Here is a 12,924-nt window from a genome sequence, read left to right as displayed (position 1 = left end):
GACTCTTAAAACACTCTTTAACAAGATTGTATATTTTCTGTAATTGCAATACAATCTATTCATCTCTAATTCACATCTTCATTAAGAACTTTGTAATAGCAACTTGCCATATTCACTCCCTCAGTCTTTACATAGAGAAAAAAGAAGAAAGCTAGATACTAAACAACTCTTCTTTACTGAATATTGTATATAGCTCTCATGTGTATGGCCTCCTTTCCACTAATAAAGGAAACACCATCACTGTGGTTCAAGCATAAGTCAGCAGTTATGTACAAATCTAGTCATCGATACTGGTCCTGTCTAACCAAATCCAATCACATTCGGGCAGGAATGTGATTTGTGAACACAAGGCAAAACAACTAGGCGGTTAAACTGCAATACCTGTCTGTGAACTCAAATTAATATTAAAATGTCTCATGAAATTTGAGGAAACTAATGACAGTCGTCAGACCACACACACTTGTACTTGGAAAAGGTTGGTAAGGTAAAGGTTGATAGATCACTGACAGGTTGAACCCTTGGTAGCACTGACTGATTGCAAAGTTGAATCAACAGGAGGAAAGCATAACGACTGTCCCAACACTCGTACGTGTTTCTGGGCTAGTCTACAGTAAGACTTGATGACTTGTGCAGAGAGGATGGGTTTTGGTGGTGGTCAGAATGGGAGGCAGACTGCAGGGTGCAGAGGCAGACTGCAGGGTGCAGAGGCGGGCCGGACCCTCCTTTCACCTTTTCCTCTCGCGGTTCCTTCTCGCTGCGGCGGGACGTTCCCTCAGCAGAGATCCATAAGGTATTATAGAATCTCCAAGTCGACGTGTCGAACCTCTGGGTTACGTTGCTGTGGAGGGACAAAAAAAAAAAGTAACTATAACAACGTGCAACACATATCAAATGCTTTTGCTGTGAGAATAAACAAACATTGCACCAATCAACTAATAAATACAACAATATTTATGGCATACTGACGGGGATTCAAGTAGGGGTGGGAATCACAGAATAACTCACGATACAATACTATCACGATACGTGGACCTCGATATGATAGTATCATGATACAGCGACTCTGCGATCATTGATACGTTGCAGGATATTTCATGTACGATACATCATTATATTTGTGTAACTGAAGAGGAAAAGATATCCCTAAAAAGGCAAAACGCAGGAATTATGGATTTATTCACAGAAACAATGTACAACAAAGTGCAGACTTCATAGTGCCTCTTTAACACACACTGACTGCAACTTGTCACGACTCCACGTATGAAGTTAAAATGTTTAAAGGATACAAAATAATTCCTCACTAAAACCTTTTCAATCTGTGCAAATTAAGTTTACAGATAAACACACAAATGAATGTGAAAAATACACATTTCAGGATAAATGTCACAATATTGTATCACGATATGGCGCTAGTGATAACGATAATGTATCACAAGGGGATTACGATCAATGTATCGATTTTTTGTTGTTGTCTCACTGCCATCCCTAGATTGAAGGTATATTGTGACAACAAGCTGGGAAAGTGAGAAAGGTTTGATGTTTCAGTACCTTGAGCTCTTTCTCCAGGCGGTCCACCTCGGCTCCCAGGGTGTCGATGATGTTTTCCCCATGCTTCAGCATAAAGTTCTCCAGCTCCTCGGGTGTCTTCACCTGTTGGATCTCCTGCACAGAGAGAAAACACACGCTGAGCTTTGCTATATTAAAAACACACACTGAGCCTTGCTATATTAACAGTAGAGAATATAGAGAGACCACCTGGGTACATACCAGCCTCTCTTCATGCCCGTGAGCACTACAAAGCATTACTTACATTTCTTACTATTTTCGAGTTTGTCAACATCAGAGACTGCCAAAGTGCCAAATGTTAAAAGTTGTCTCCATCTTAATAGACAAATAATATGTTTGATTTCCTCTTGGACTTGTGGTTTGGTATTGGCTGTCCTAGCCTCAACATGGGACTCTGCCTGCTTCTTATGGAGTCTCAGAGCCGGGAAGGCGTTTTTTTCACTGCGGGCTCCATTCACAAAGTCCCTACTTTTTCATACATGTAGCAATCACAATAAAACAGCACTTGCCTTGTTTGACAACAAGGTTGTTGTCCGTCATTTGTGTTCTTAAATATTGCATAGTTTCCAATTCCGAGCCATTTTTTTTGTCATGCCAGAGTCTCGCCCTGTCTGTTCCATTGATAATGGCCGTTGTTGTTCTTCCGCTCCCCAGTGGGAAAGCAGCGCCCTCTGCTGTGGCTACACATAACTACACACCCAGAAAAATAGAAATTACAGGCCCTGGATGGAAAGTATTGTTTTATTGTGATTGCTCCATGTATGAAAAAGTAGGGCCTCTGTGAATGGAGCCGGCAGTGAAAAAACGGCCCCCGGCTCAGACACTCTGCATGGGAAGCAGGCAGTCTCTTGTGCCGAGGCATTGGCTGTCCATGGATATATACTGGTGACACTTTGGCTATGAGTTGGTAGCAAAAAAGCCTCATCAGAAACATGATTTGGTTGATGACTGATGATGATAAAGAATTAGATCAAAAGCGAACAAAATGAAGCAGCTCTCTCACTCTCACTCACTTGAAAACATTAAAAAATAAACAAATATAATAATATATAATATAATAAATAAACCAAATATCTCAAGACAGGTAGGTAGTAACTTCAAGAAAAGATTGCATTCAACAATCCACACAAGAGAAAATGAGTAACCATAGAGAACATCATTTATGATGAAGGTCAGGATACTGTGGTGAACTGGATATGCAGAAAATATTGATATCAAATCGGGGGAAGAAAACTTACATTGAGGATTTGGTCAATGTCTTGTTTCTCCAGATAAGACCGTGTCACCACCCGACCATCAAAGTCTACTTCAGCCTTGAAGCGCACTTTACTTAGCCCGATATCAGTGGCCTTCACATCATGGATGGCCCTGGTCAGAAGAAAATAAAAGCATGTCCGAGAAGCTCTTAGTCGGAAAATGACATTTTTGCATCCTAGAGCATATCAACTTCAACTTAGTAAGAGAACAAGGAATTTCTGCTACAATAATGTACTGTATTGAATGTACAACGTCCAAACCTCCTTATCAATATGATTGTTAGAGGCCTTTTCATCTCACAGATATAACTACTAGGTATTATTGCCTTTTTTATCAGGCACCTCTTACTTTGTCAGAACATCTCTTAGAGAATCACATCTACAAAAAAAAATCTTGGGTTAAATCACAACTTAAATGTTTGTGAATGTAAACTCCTCCCAACTGTCCAGTGTCTACTCATTACTAGCCCGCTGCACAGAAGGCTGTATTGGCAGCTGCATGTGAAGACTAACGAATACTAGGGTGGGCTATTTTTAGAAAGGAGTATATTTTTGTAGGTTTTAGCCCATTTACAACACTGTCTGTATGCATACTTTAGATTACTGGTTGTTTGGGATCACATGTGTGTTCCAAACCTGACATCAAGACTAGGGTCATGCAATCTCGGAACGCATCGTCTATCGGTCTCGCGACGATTAGACTCTGGGGACGACTGACAACATTTTGGGGGTTTCGGTGTGGTCATCGTTTACAGTCCGACTAGCAACTTGAGACGTGAGAATGAAGTTGATACACAAACATCAATACTTTGTGTAGGTGTTTTAGCTCCAACTCATCTTTATGTAAGGGATAATGTATACTGAGCCGGTGATTACTGTGGAAATAATGACCGACAGGTGAGATTGAGCCCGACGCGTAGCGGAGGGCTTAATCATTCACCTGAAGGTCATTATTTCCAGTAATCACCGGCTCACTATACATTATCCCGCTTAGAACACGGCCTACAACTAAATCATTCAATAATCTGACAAAAATAATTATTCAAATAGATTTTTTAATAGCGTTTTCAACACAAAGTGGTTTCATTCGTAATTGGCACACAAGACACCACAGCTGCAACTGGTTGGCCTAATTAGTAGGCTAGTGATTGCTGACAAAAGGCTCTTATCAACTGATTAATACCAGGTGTGGCAGAGCAGCGGTCGGTTGTCGAGAAATAATGACCGGTGAATATTGTTGATTGACCAATCAGAATCGAGTATTCGAGAGAGCCGTGTTCTAAAAACTGATATCTGCATATGAGATGTTGTCTTTCAACTCCAACTCTATTCTCGCATCTCAAGTTGCTAATCGGACTGTAAATAATGACGTATGCGTATGGAAGAGGAAGTCTTGGCCCAGATGTCCGCTGGCTACACCGGAACCCCCAAAATATTGAATCGTTCTCAGACCGATAAGACAATGGGTTCCAAGATTTAAGGTCATGTGTTATAGCCATGAAAGTGTGTATGCGAGTATACATCATGTGTTTACTGACCTCACAGCAGGGTCATTCTCTAAGAACTCAGTCAGTTTCTGGACATGTTCGCGCTGTATGGAGCGTCCCAGCAGGGCCTCTGTGTTCGTGTAGATGAGGAAGGCTGAGACGGCGCCCAGCAACGTGCCCACGCCCAGGGAACCCAAACTGTCGAAGTGTGGATTACCTGCAGGGTCCAGAGGGAGAGCGACAGAGGGGAAACAGAATCAGTCACATTGATAGAAAAATGTGAAAAGTTTCACATTTGGGCCATTCTTATCTAACATTCCTCATCAATAGACTACTTGCACAACTCCACTACTTCCTGAAATGAGTAGGGCATAGTGGTTTCCTGTCCTACACTATTGGATGAACTGATTAATGTCAGGTGTGCCTGACTGCTGCAGTCACAACAACAGTGATCAGGCACACCTGACATTAATCAGTTCATCCAATAGTGTAGGACAGGAATCCACTATGCCCTACTCATTTCAGTAAGTAGTGGAGTTGTGCAAGTAGTCTATTTAGAAATTTTAGAGGTCAAAGTGCATAAACCCAAGAGATAGATATTGTATTAATTTCTAGGGCTAATTTGTGTGTCAATAAAAACAATGGACAGTGTGTGTGTCCGTGTGTACCTGTGAGTGATGTGAGCCCCATGCAGCTTGCAGCCATGATGACTCCTAGCACAGCCGCAGCATCTTCCAGCAGCACCACGTTGGTGCTGGGGTCTCGACTCTGCATTACTGCACACACAACACCAACACCATGACTGTCGCCAAGCGGCACAACGCTACTGTCAAACACACCAATCATACCTGTCATGTTGCATCATGGACAAGAGCAAAATACTCATTACATACAGGGAAAAAATACACTTTGCACTAGCTGACTCCCGCCTGAACACCCTACTTATGCCATCCTTCATTTCGACCCAAAAGCAGCCCCCCCCGTACAAGATGGATCGATGTCATCGCCAGGGACCTGCACCAACTGGGCCTGACACACTGACTGAAGCTGAGCCCATAACACTGGATCCATGCAGATGGAGGAGACTGGTGAACCTGATTTGCTCTACGCATGGTGTCGACGACGCCACAGAGCAGGAGAACAGATGATGATGATGATGACTAGCTGATAAGATAAACAATAGTGTTGAACATACCATATTCATAAAAGGACACTCCTTGCAGCTGGGCGCTCTTCTTTATCTCATTGATGGCAACCAGTAGCGTAGCTGAGAAAGCAAAAGTGAAGAAACAAATGGGATTACAAGTTGCACCATCGCTGCTTAAATCAAAGATCCAAGAGTTCGAGGGCTTCTGGGTAGTGTAGCGGTAAATTCCCTGCCTACCAACACGAAGGGCACAGGTTCGCATCCTCGTGTTACCTCCGGCTTGGTCAGGCGTCCATACAGGCACGATTGGCTGGATTGAGGGTATTTGTCCTGGTCGCTGCACTAGCGCCTCCTCTGGTCGGTCGGGGTGCCTGTTCGGTGCGGAAGGGAACTGGTGGGAATAGCGTGATCCTATAACAAAGAGAGAAGGTCTGCACACTGAGGCTGCATCAGTGGTTCTTTATTGGCAAATAAACTGATGGAGCCTCAGTGTGTGGGCCTTCTCTCTTTGTTATAGTTACCTTTTGTCCAGCACCTGTACGTGCTGGAGGGGGGCGCAACAATCGGAATCGGAAAAAACATAATTTATATAAAAATAAATTATCCAAGGGTTCACTTTGTAACCTACCTCCTTCTGAGACCAAAGAGCCTGCCAAAATACAGTAGGCCTGTAATAGAGAATTACAATTCACAGATTAGCTAATGGCCCTTTATTATTCTATGCTATTATTTTAACACCTTGTATTTCAGACAACACTCACTCACCCATAACAGAGATTCAATGGGCTGTGGGTGCAGCAATCCCATGATGCCATGGTACCAAGAGAGACCTGCTCCCATCATGAAGATGCCCACCCCACTGATGAGGGAGGCGATGTACTGCATGTTAGAGAAGCCATACCTGAAACAGACAGAAATAGGCTCTGTTACACACCTGACAAGACCAGTTCTACCCAACAACATAAATGTATTTTATTTAATTTTTTGATCAAGTTTTTTTTCTTCCTTTTTCTCCCCAATTGTACTTGGCCAATTCCCTCTGCTGTCCCGGTTGTTGCTCCACCCCCTCTGTTGAGCTGGGGAGAGCTATAGAGTAGCACATGCTTCCTTTGATACCTGTGCAGTCGGCAGCCGCTTGTTTTGACCTGACAGTGAGGAGTTTCACCCCCCCAGGTCCTCTCCCCCCCAAACAGGCACCGGCCAGAGGAGGCACTAGTGCAGCGACCAGGAATCATACCCCACCGGCTTCCCACCTGCAGACACGATCAATTGTGTCTGTAGGAACGTCTGACCAAGCCGGAAGTACCCCTGCCAGGAATTGAACCCGGGTCTCGCGGTGGTTGGCGAGTGCTTTTACCTCTACACTACCGACACGCCCCACAACAAAAATGTATTAGTCAATGTACTAGTCAATGATACACATTTTACACCTATGCTCTTCATAAAGGCCTCTGGATTAAAGTCAAGCAGAACTCAACTATCTTAGAAAAGCATCTCAGTGACATTGCTTGATGTTTTGTCTTATAAATGGAAGCAAACCACACACACATTGTCTTTTTGTCTGAATGATTGGTGGTACATTGACCTAGTGTAGTCCCATAGCAAAACAGAGGAAGCCCGCACTCCTTCATACAGATCAAATCTGGTTTATTTAACAGATGTTTCGCCCTCCAGGGCTTCATTGGTGTCAGTGAAACAGGCAAAACATCTGTTGAATTTTCACTTTTTATCAGCATGAATGAGTGAATGAGTCTCTTTTTCTTTCTTTCTTTGCAATAGTATAGTATTGAATATTTAGATAGCAAAGTAAAAATCCTGGTATTGTAACAACACTAATTGCTATCCTTCATTACCTTTTTACTTTGTTTTCCTCTTAAGCTATACCTCTACCGTTTGGTGCTGTAATCAAAATGTCTCTAATCTCTGCTTACGCTAACACTGGCAGTACGTTAAGAGTCTAGTGCTTACGGGTGCCCAAAATCGGGGTTGCGGACAGACTGGCTGATGCCCAGTGCAAGGAGAGCCTGGTTGCAGGTGTCGGCCAGGGAGTGGATGGCTTCGGAGAACATGCTGGCTGATCCAGTGTACACCCAGGCCAGGAGCTTGAAGATGAAATTCAGTCCATTGCTGAGGACAAAGGCAACAAAAAGGATGAAACCTTCACACAACAATGAAAAGCAAAAGTTGTCATCTAAAACACAACTTGATGGTTTGACTATCTGGCAAAGTGTAGACAAACTCAGCAGCCATGATCAAATTTTCCAAGTACTTGTCTTGGCTGGTGGTTGGAGTTCATTTGCCAATTGAGTTAACAACATACAAACATTTACTCCCTTTTCCATGACTTATTTCATTCTAAAATCCTTCATCGCTTCTATTTTAATGCTTCTGAACCACAGAAGCTGAACCCATATTTTTATTTTATTTAACCTTTATTTAACCAGGCAAGTCATTAAGAACAAATTCTTATTTAAAATGGCGATCTGGATCAGTCCTCTTCTGTAATGAACACTAAACTAAGACCTGGATCAGTCCTCTTCTGTAATGAACACTGAACTAAGACCTGGATCAGTAGTAGTGACTGAGAACAGGTCTGACTGAGAGCAGGTCACGTGGAGGCTGGGTTCACCCAGGCTACTGGATCAGTCCTCGTCTGTAATGGACACTGAACTAAGACCTGGATCAGTCCTCTTCTAATGAACACTGAACTAATTGAGTCCCGTATGTCTTGTGTGATAGAGGTCAATGTGTGTATGGAGTGAAGGAAACGGGCTGCTCTTCATGTGACTGCACATGCCTCCTAACGCAATCAACCTAATCCAATAGCAGGCTTTCATGTGAAACATCTCCTCACACATTTGCCATTTCAAAATTCCATACTTTTTCTGCAGCTTACTTTCTTTACTAGTTGTGTATTCAGCATAGTGCATCCTGGGAGTGTCTGGGAAAAACTCTAAAACACAAGATTATTCCTTTGAAACAATATCTGAAATGACACTGCTGGGTCTATAACTCAAATCACACAGTTGAGTCAGTATGTGAGCCTGAGAAGCACAATTTGATACTTTCAGATTTTGTACAATTTTCAATCTTTTCAAGGTCTAAAAAACACTAAATTAATTTCCCATACTTGTCCCCATCTATGTAGTAACCTGACTGAGACCAGACCGCTGGTTCCTCTGTGGTCTACAGTGTAATATCATAAAGAAACATCTCACAATACAAGCAAAAATGGTGTTTGAAGAGAAGGGAGACTTGACAGGAATATAAAGACTTACATGCACATAGCTACCATGACCACCTTCCCCGGTCCTTGTAGAAATGTTGCCCTCTTGCCTGATCGAGGCTTTAAAACAACAAAAGGAAATCAATGAGGGCATATAGTATTGATATAGTATTGATGCATGACTAGTAGTCTGCATTATACTGTAGTATTATCATCAGTGATACGTAAGACACGGCTGTCAATCAGTGCAGCAGCTATGGTTTCTAGTATTCACCAGCCACAGTCACTATTTTAACAACCTGAATTGTGGAACCAAAAAAATGACCCAAATGGTAACTGGTGACCTTCCTGATAAACAAATTTAGCAACCAGTCACAGACAACACCATCTGTCTTCGTTGTTTGTGGTTTCTGTTCGTGGTGTGTGTATTGTTGATATGCTGTTTTATTCTGTCTTGGAAGGCTTGTGCTGGGCTGACCACTGAGTGTTTTTTTGTTTGTTTTTTACAAACGAGGACCACAATGAAACACAATGTGTTTTGTTCATCGACAATTTCAATACCGGTGTATGGATTATATCTGTTCATTTGTATTTTTAACAACTGTCTCAATAAATTCATTCAAAATATACGCATTTGGCAGGTGTTAGTGTCCTATGTAGTATGTACCCTCGTGTCAATAATCAACCGTTAATTGTAAAAAGAGAATCCCACACATGACACTGGCATTATCTCATTGGAGGATATTCTGACAAAAAAAGCTAGCAGAGTATAGAATACTCAGTACAGTTCAGCCATTGAAAGAACAGCAGCATCATACAGTAAAGAGAGGCTGAATGAATGACAAGAGAGAATGACATTGTCCTGCCGTGACAGACTAAAATAACCTCAAACAGGGACAAAGGTGATGTGAACAGCACTGGTTGTTTTGGCATCATGGCAGGAAAACCATGTTATTAATAATAAACAGTAATAATAAACAATAATAAACATAATATTCATAAAAATCGAAAATGGTAGAGTGCTCACCTTAGTGTTTCCCCAGAAATCTTTGTACTCCTTCAGCAATTGCTGATTTCGGAAAATATCTGGAGGACAACAAAAAAAGAGACAATCGGTGTCGGTGCAAATTGCTAACAAAACAAAATCCTCATATCATCATCTGAGAAAACAATCAATCAAATAGTCACACAAACATTCACAAAGTTTCTGCGGGTGACACAATATGGGTTGGTCTCTGTTCTAAACACAAACCAGCTAAATAAAACAAAACAGTACCGGTACATTAATCTTAATTCCTTGTTTGTTTTTGTTTGTTTTGATTTTTTAACAAAACACATACTCTCTTGGTACTCTGTCTCCTCCACTTTCCTGAGTTTCAGCTCTCTGGCGAGAGCTTCAGGGCTTCCCCACACATCTAGTGCTCTAACAGTCACAGAGAGAAATGGATGAATTCATAAAGGTTAGACACAGTGGATAAGTTCATATTGGTGAAACATGTTGAGCTAGAATTTGCAGGGGGAGAGATGTAGTGTATTCTTCATATCTCTTTTATCTACATGCTTTCAGTGGAGATGTCAACCAGAGGAATGAGCAACTAACTTGGCCTCCACGTCTGACCGCAAGAAGACGGTGAAAGCCTCTGTGTCGTCATGCGGGCTGCGCCTTCTGATCTTCCTTAGCTGTTCCAGGTCACTGAGGAGCAAGTAGGAGAGAAATGCAGTTTGAATTCAGCACCAATCGCTGTGTCACAATGACGTTAGCTAAACCTGTATTAGCTAATCACAGCAGTGCGTTTACTTATTAACTCCATGGACTTCCTGCCTCGTTTGTGATGTACTACTATAACAGCTCAACTATTACTGAATGGGCTACACTGAATAAATCACAGACAAATAAACATTTAACACCCTTCAATCAATACCATAGCTTGGCATTGATGGGGTAGGTGTAGCAGTTACCTTGGTCTAGTGCTGAAACATTTAGTGGGTTACTCGATTGACAGAAAAGTTATTGATTATAATTTGGATAATCAATTAGTCATTTTCTAGCAAGTAAAGAAATACATATTTTCTGGTTACAGGTTCACAAATACTAAGATTAGCTTGCTTTTCTCTGTTTCAAATCAATATAAAATGGCTGCTGGTTAGACTACTTTTAAGAATCAATTTGGTCACTGGCAACTTGTGATGTTTTCTTTCTTTCTTTTTACAGACTAAATGATTAATCAATTAATTGAAAAAATAATCAATAGACTAATCAAAAATTAAAATAAACGTTAGTTGCCGCTCTACCTTGGTTTGAGGCAGAACTCATTCATGGCTCTGACTGCAGTGATAAAGTTGTTCTGAGTGTACTTGGATCCATACTCCCTCTTCTTCAGGACAGCCCGCACTGAGTATATGAGCACAGATGGAGAGAAAAAATACTGTTAATTTAAAATCAAGTGATTTTTCATGATCACCTAACGGAAAATGTTAAATGACCCTACCCCCCCAAAATGTAATTAAAACTATATTCACGCACACTTTGCCTTGCATAAAGCATGTGAATGTGTTCTTTAACTGTCCTCTCCCCGACAGGGTCCCCATTACTTTATCTCGTTTCAATATGATATTGTGTCCTCTAAAGTTATCAGTGCCCACTCCTATGCAAAGTAAACCCACCCAATCACATCCACATTCATATTTCAAGTACTCAAAAGACACAGGAAAACCTTGAATAAGAACTTGAATCCTACTCCAACATGTATGATAGTGTGAATATCGTGTAACATTACCTTTCACTTGAATTGTCTCAGTTTTAGTCAACCCCCGAGGCATTAAACCTAAGACAACAACAGTATGATTACAGAAAATAATTATAGCCAAATTCATTATGAAATACATTAAAAATATAAGATTTCATCTTACCAGAAACACCTCCACCTCCTGGCATGTAAAAAGATTATAATGTGGGAATGCATTAGCCTACTGACACACATACAAAGCAGCACAATCAAAAGTATCTGTCAATAAAACATTAAAGTATCTCACCTGATGTGGGTTTTGCCCCAGACAGCACCTTCTCTGCTGTGGGCGCTTCACCAGATCCTTGTTTTGGAGGACCATCTTTACTGTTGCCAGAGGTAGAGTAGTAGTGGACCTGGCCCAAACCTGGACAAGCTATGTGGCAGTCAGAAAGGCTGAACCACAAGTTATGTATGCCTCCACTTTGCCAACCTGTGCAGGAGAACATGTGATACTAGTTTTTGTGTTTCTTGACAGACTAATCTAAGATTGTCACAAAAGGGTTCAAGTCAAGAGATGCAACGTAGCACAAGAAAGATGGTGGAAAACAGTACTAGCTGTGACGTTATGTAGCTCTTCAACATGTGCATCCTCACCATAGCACATCTGTGGGACCCTCGAGGGGCGTTGTGACAGGGACCCTCTGTGTTGCAAGGAGACCCTGCAGAAAACATGCCATGGTCTCTGTGCCAGGCTGGGGAACATCCTCGCTGTGGCGGGGTTCGGTCGAGCGGTGCTGGAACTTCCTGTGTGGAGTCGCCGAGAGTCAGTCCACTGTCTAACGTTATCCTGCTAGAAGACCATCACTCCGCTTGTCACTTCACAAGACCTGACCCTATCGCTACACTACACAGTAACGTTAACTTGGCTAAAAGAGCTCGACAACTGTTTGAAGTAATTAGCGATAACGTTAGTGTCTGATCGAAATGGCTGTCATTGATGCTAATCATCACTTTGCATAGTTAGCTAATGCCAACACCGTTGGTTAAATAACGCTGCCGACCCGGTGGCTATGAGTCACAAAGTTAGCTAACTAGCACCGTAAGCTAACATCGTTAGCCACAGTAACAAGCGCAGTTTAACAAAATGCGCAATTGTTGACAAACAAAGGCAGCTGGCTATTTTGTACACTTGGATAAGGTGATTCAGATAAGCCATACCTTTCTATGGTGATGTTTGTTCCGCATAATCTGTGTCCATTTTGAGAATCAATGGCTAAAGTGATAGCAACGCCACTGGACTACATAAACACACGAGTTTCCTCGCGAGAGCATGGTTAGATGAGTGTGATTTTGCATCATATCGCGATATTCATTCTTTTATACCATGTAACGATAAACCAAGGTCATGTTACTTTAAGTTAAGATGTTTGTCCCTTGTATCTTTCCAAGTTTGCTCCCTCATTTTAAAACATAGCCAGGTGCCCATGCTTGTTCATATATACATGTATATTGT

At 41.8% G+C, this 12,924-nt stretch overlaps 1 protein-coding gene across 2 annotated transcripts in view; it reads right to left on the bottom strand.

Moving 5' to 3' along the window:
- The window catches only part of slc30a9 (solute carrier family 30 member 9), a 13,560-nt gene extending 811 nt beyond the window's left edge, over window positions 1-12,749 (bottom strand). The window contains exons 1-19 of one of the 2 annotated variants that reach the window (XM_083651317.1): window positions 12,630-12,749; window positions 12,066-12,215; window positions 11,716-11,901; window positions 11,593-11,610; window positions 11,460-11,507; window positions 10,975-11,074; window positions 10,283-10,375; window positions 10,023-10,105; window positions 9,710-9,768; window positions 8,735-8,802; window positions 7,425-7,583; window positions 6,222-6,357; window positions 6,085-6,124; window positions 5,505-5,576; window positions 4,978-5,085; window positions 4,361-4,526; window positions 2,805-2,934; window positions 1,549-1,662; window positions 1-838 (exon numbers count right to left, since the gene is read on the bottom strand). The exon at window positions 1-838 is cut by the window's left edge and continues 811 nt beyond it. In XM_083651317.1, the coding sequence (XP_083507443.1) occupies window positions 794-838; window positions 1,549-1,662; window positions 2,805-2,934; window positions 4,361-4,526; window positions 4,978-5,085; window positions 5,505-5,576; window positions 6,085-6,124; window positions 6,222-6,357; window positions 7,425-7,583; window positions 8,735-8,802; window positions 9,710-9,768; window positions 10,023-10,105; window positions 10,283-10,375; window positions 10,975-11,074; window positions 11,460-11,507; window positions 11,593-11,610; window positions 11,716-11,901; window positions 12,066-12,174 (1,734 nt within the window). In that variant the 5' untranslated portion in view covers window positions 12,175-12,215; window positions 12,630-12,749 and the 3' untranslated portion in view covers window positions 1-793. The remainder of the gene's footprint in view (window positions 839-1,548; window positions 1,663-2,804; window positions 2,935-4,360; window positions 4,527-4,977; window positions 5,086-5,504; window positions 5,577-6,084; window positions 6,125-6,221; window positions 6,358-7,424; window positions 7,584-8,734; window positions 8,803-9,709; window positions 9,769-10,022; window positions 10,106-10,282; window positions 10,376-10,974; window positions 11,075-11,459; window positions 11,508-11,592; window positions 11,611-11,715; window positions 11,902-12,065; window positions 12,216-12,629) is intronic. The other variant, XM_083651318.1, reaches the window with a different exon arrangement.
- Between the last annotated feature and the right edge of the window lie 175 nt (window positions 12,750-12,924).

The sequence above is a fragment of the Poromitra crassiceps genome (genome assembly GCF_964638095.1).
Source record: "Poromitra crassiceps genome assembly, chromosome: 15".
NCBI lineage: Eukaryota > Metazoa > Chordata > Actinopteri > Beryciformes > Melamphaidae > Poromitra > Poromitra crassiceps.
Note: the sequence above shows the minus strand (reverse complement) of the source record. Positions and strands in the feature narration are given on the sequence as shown.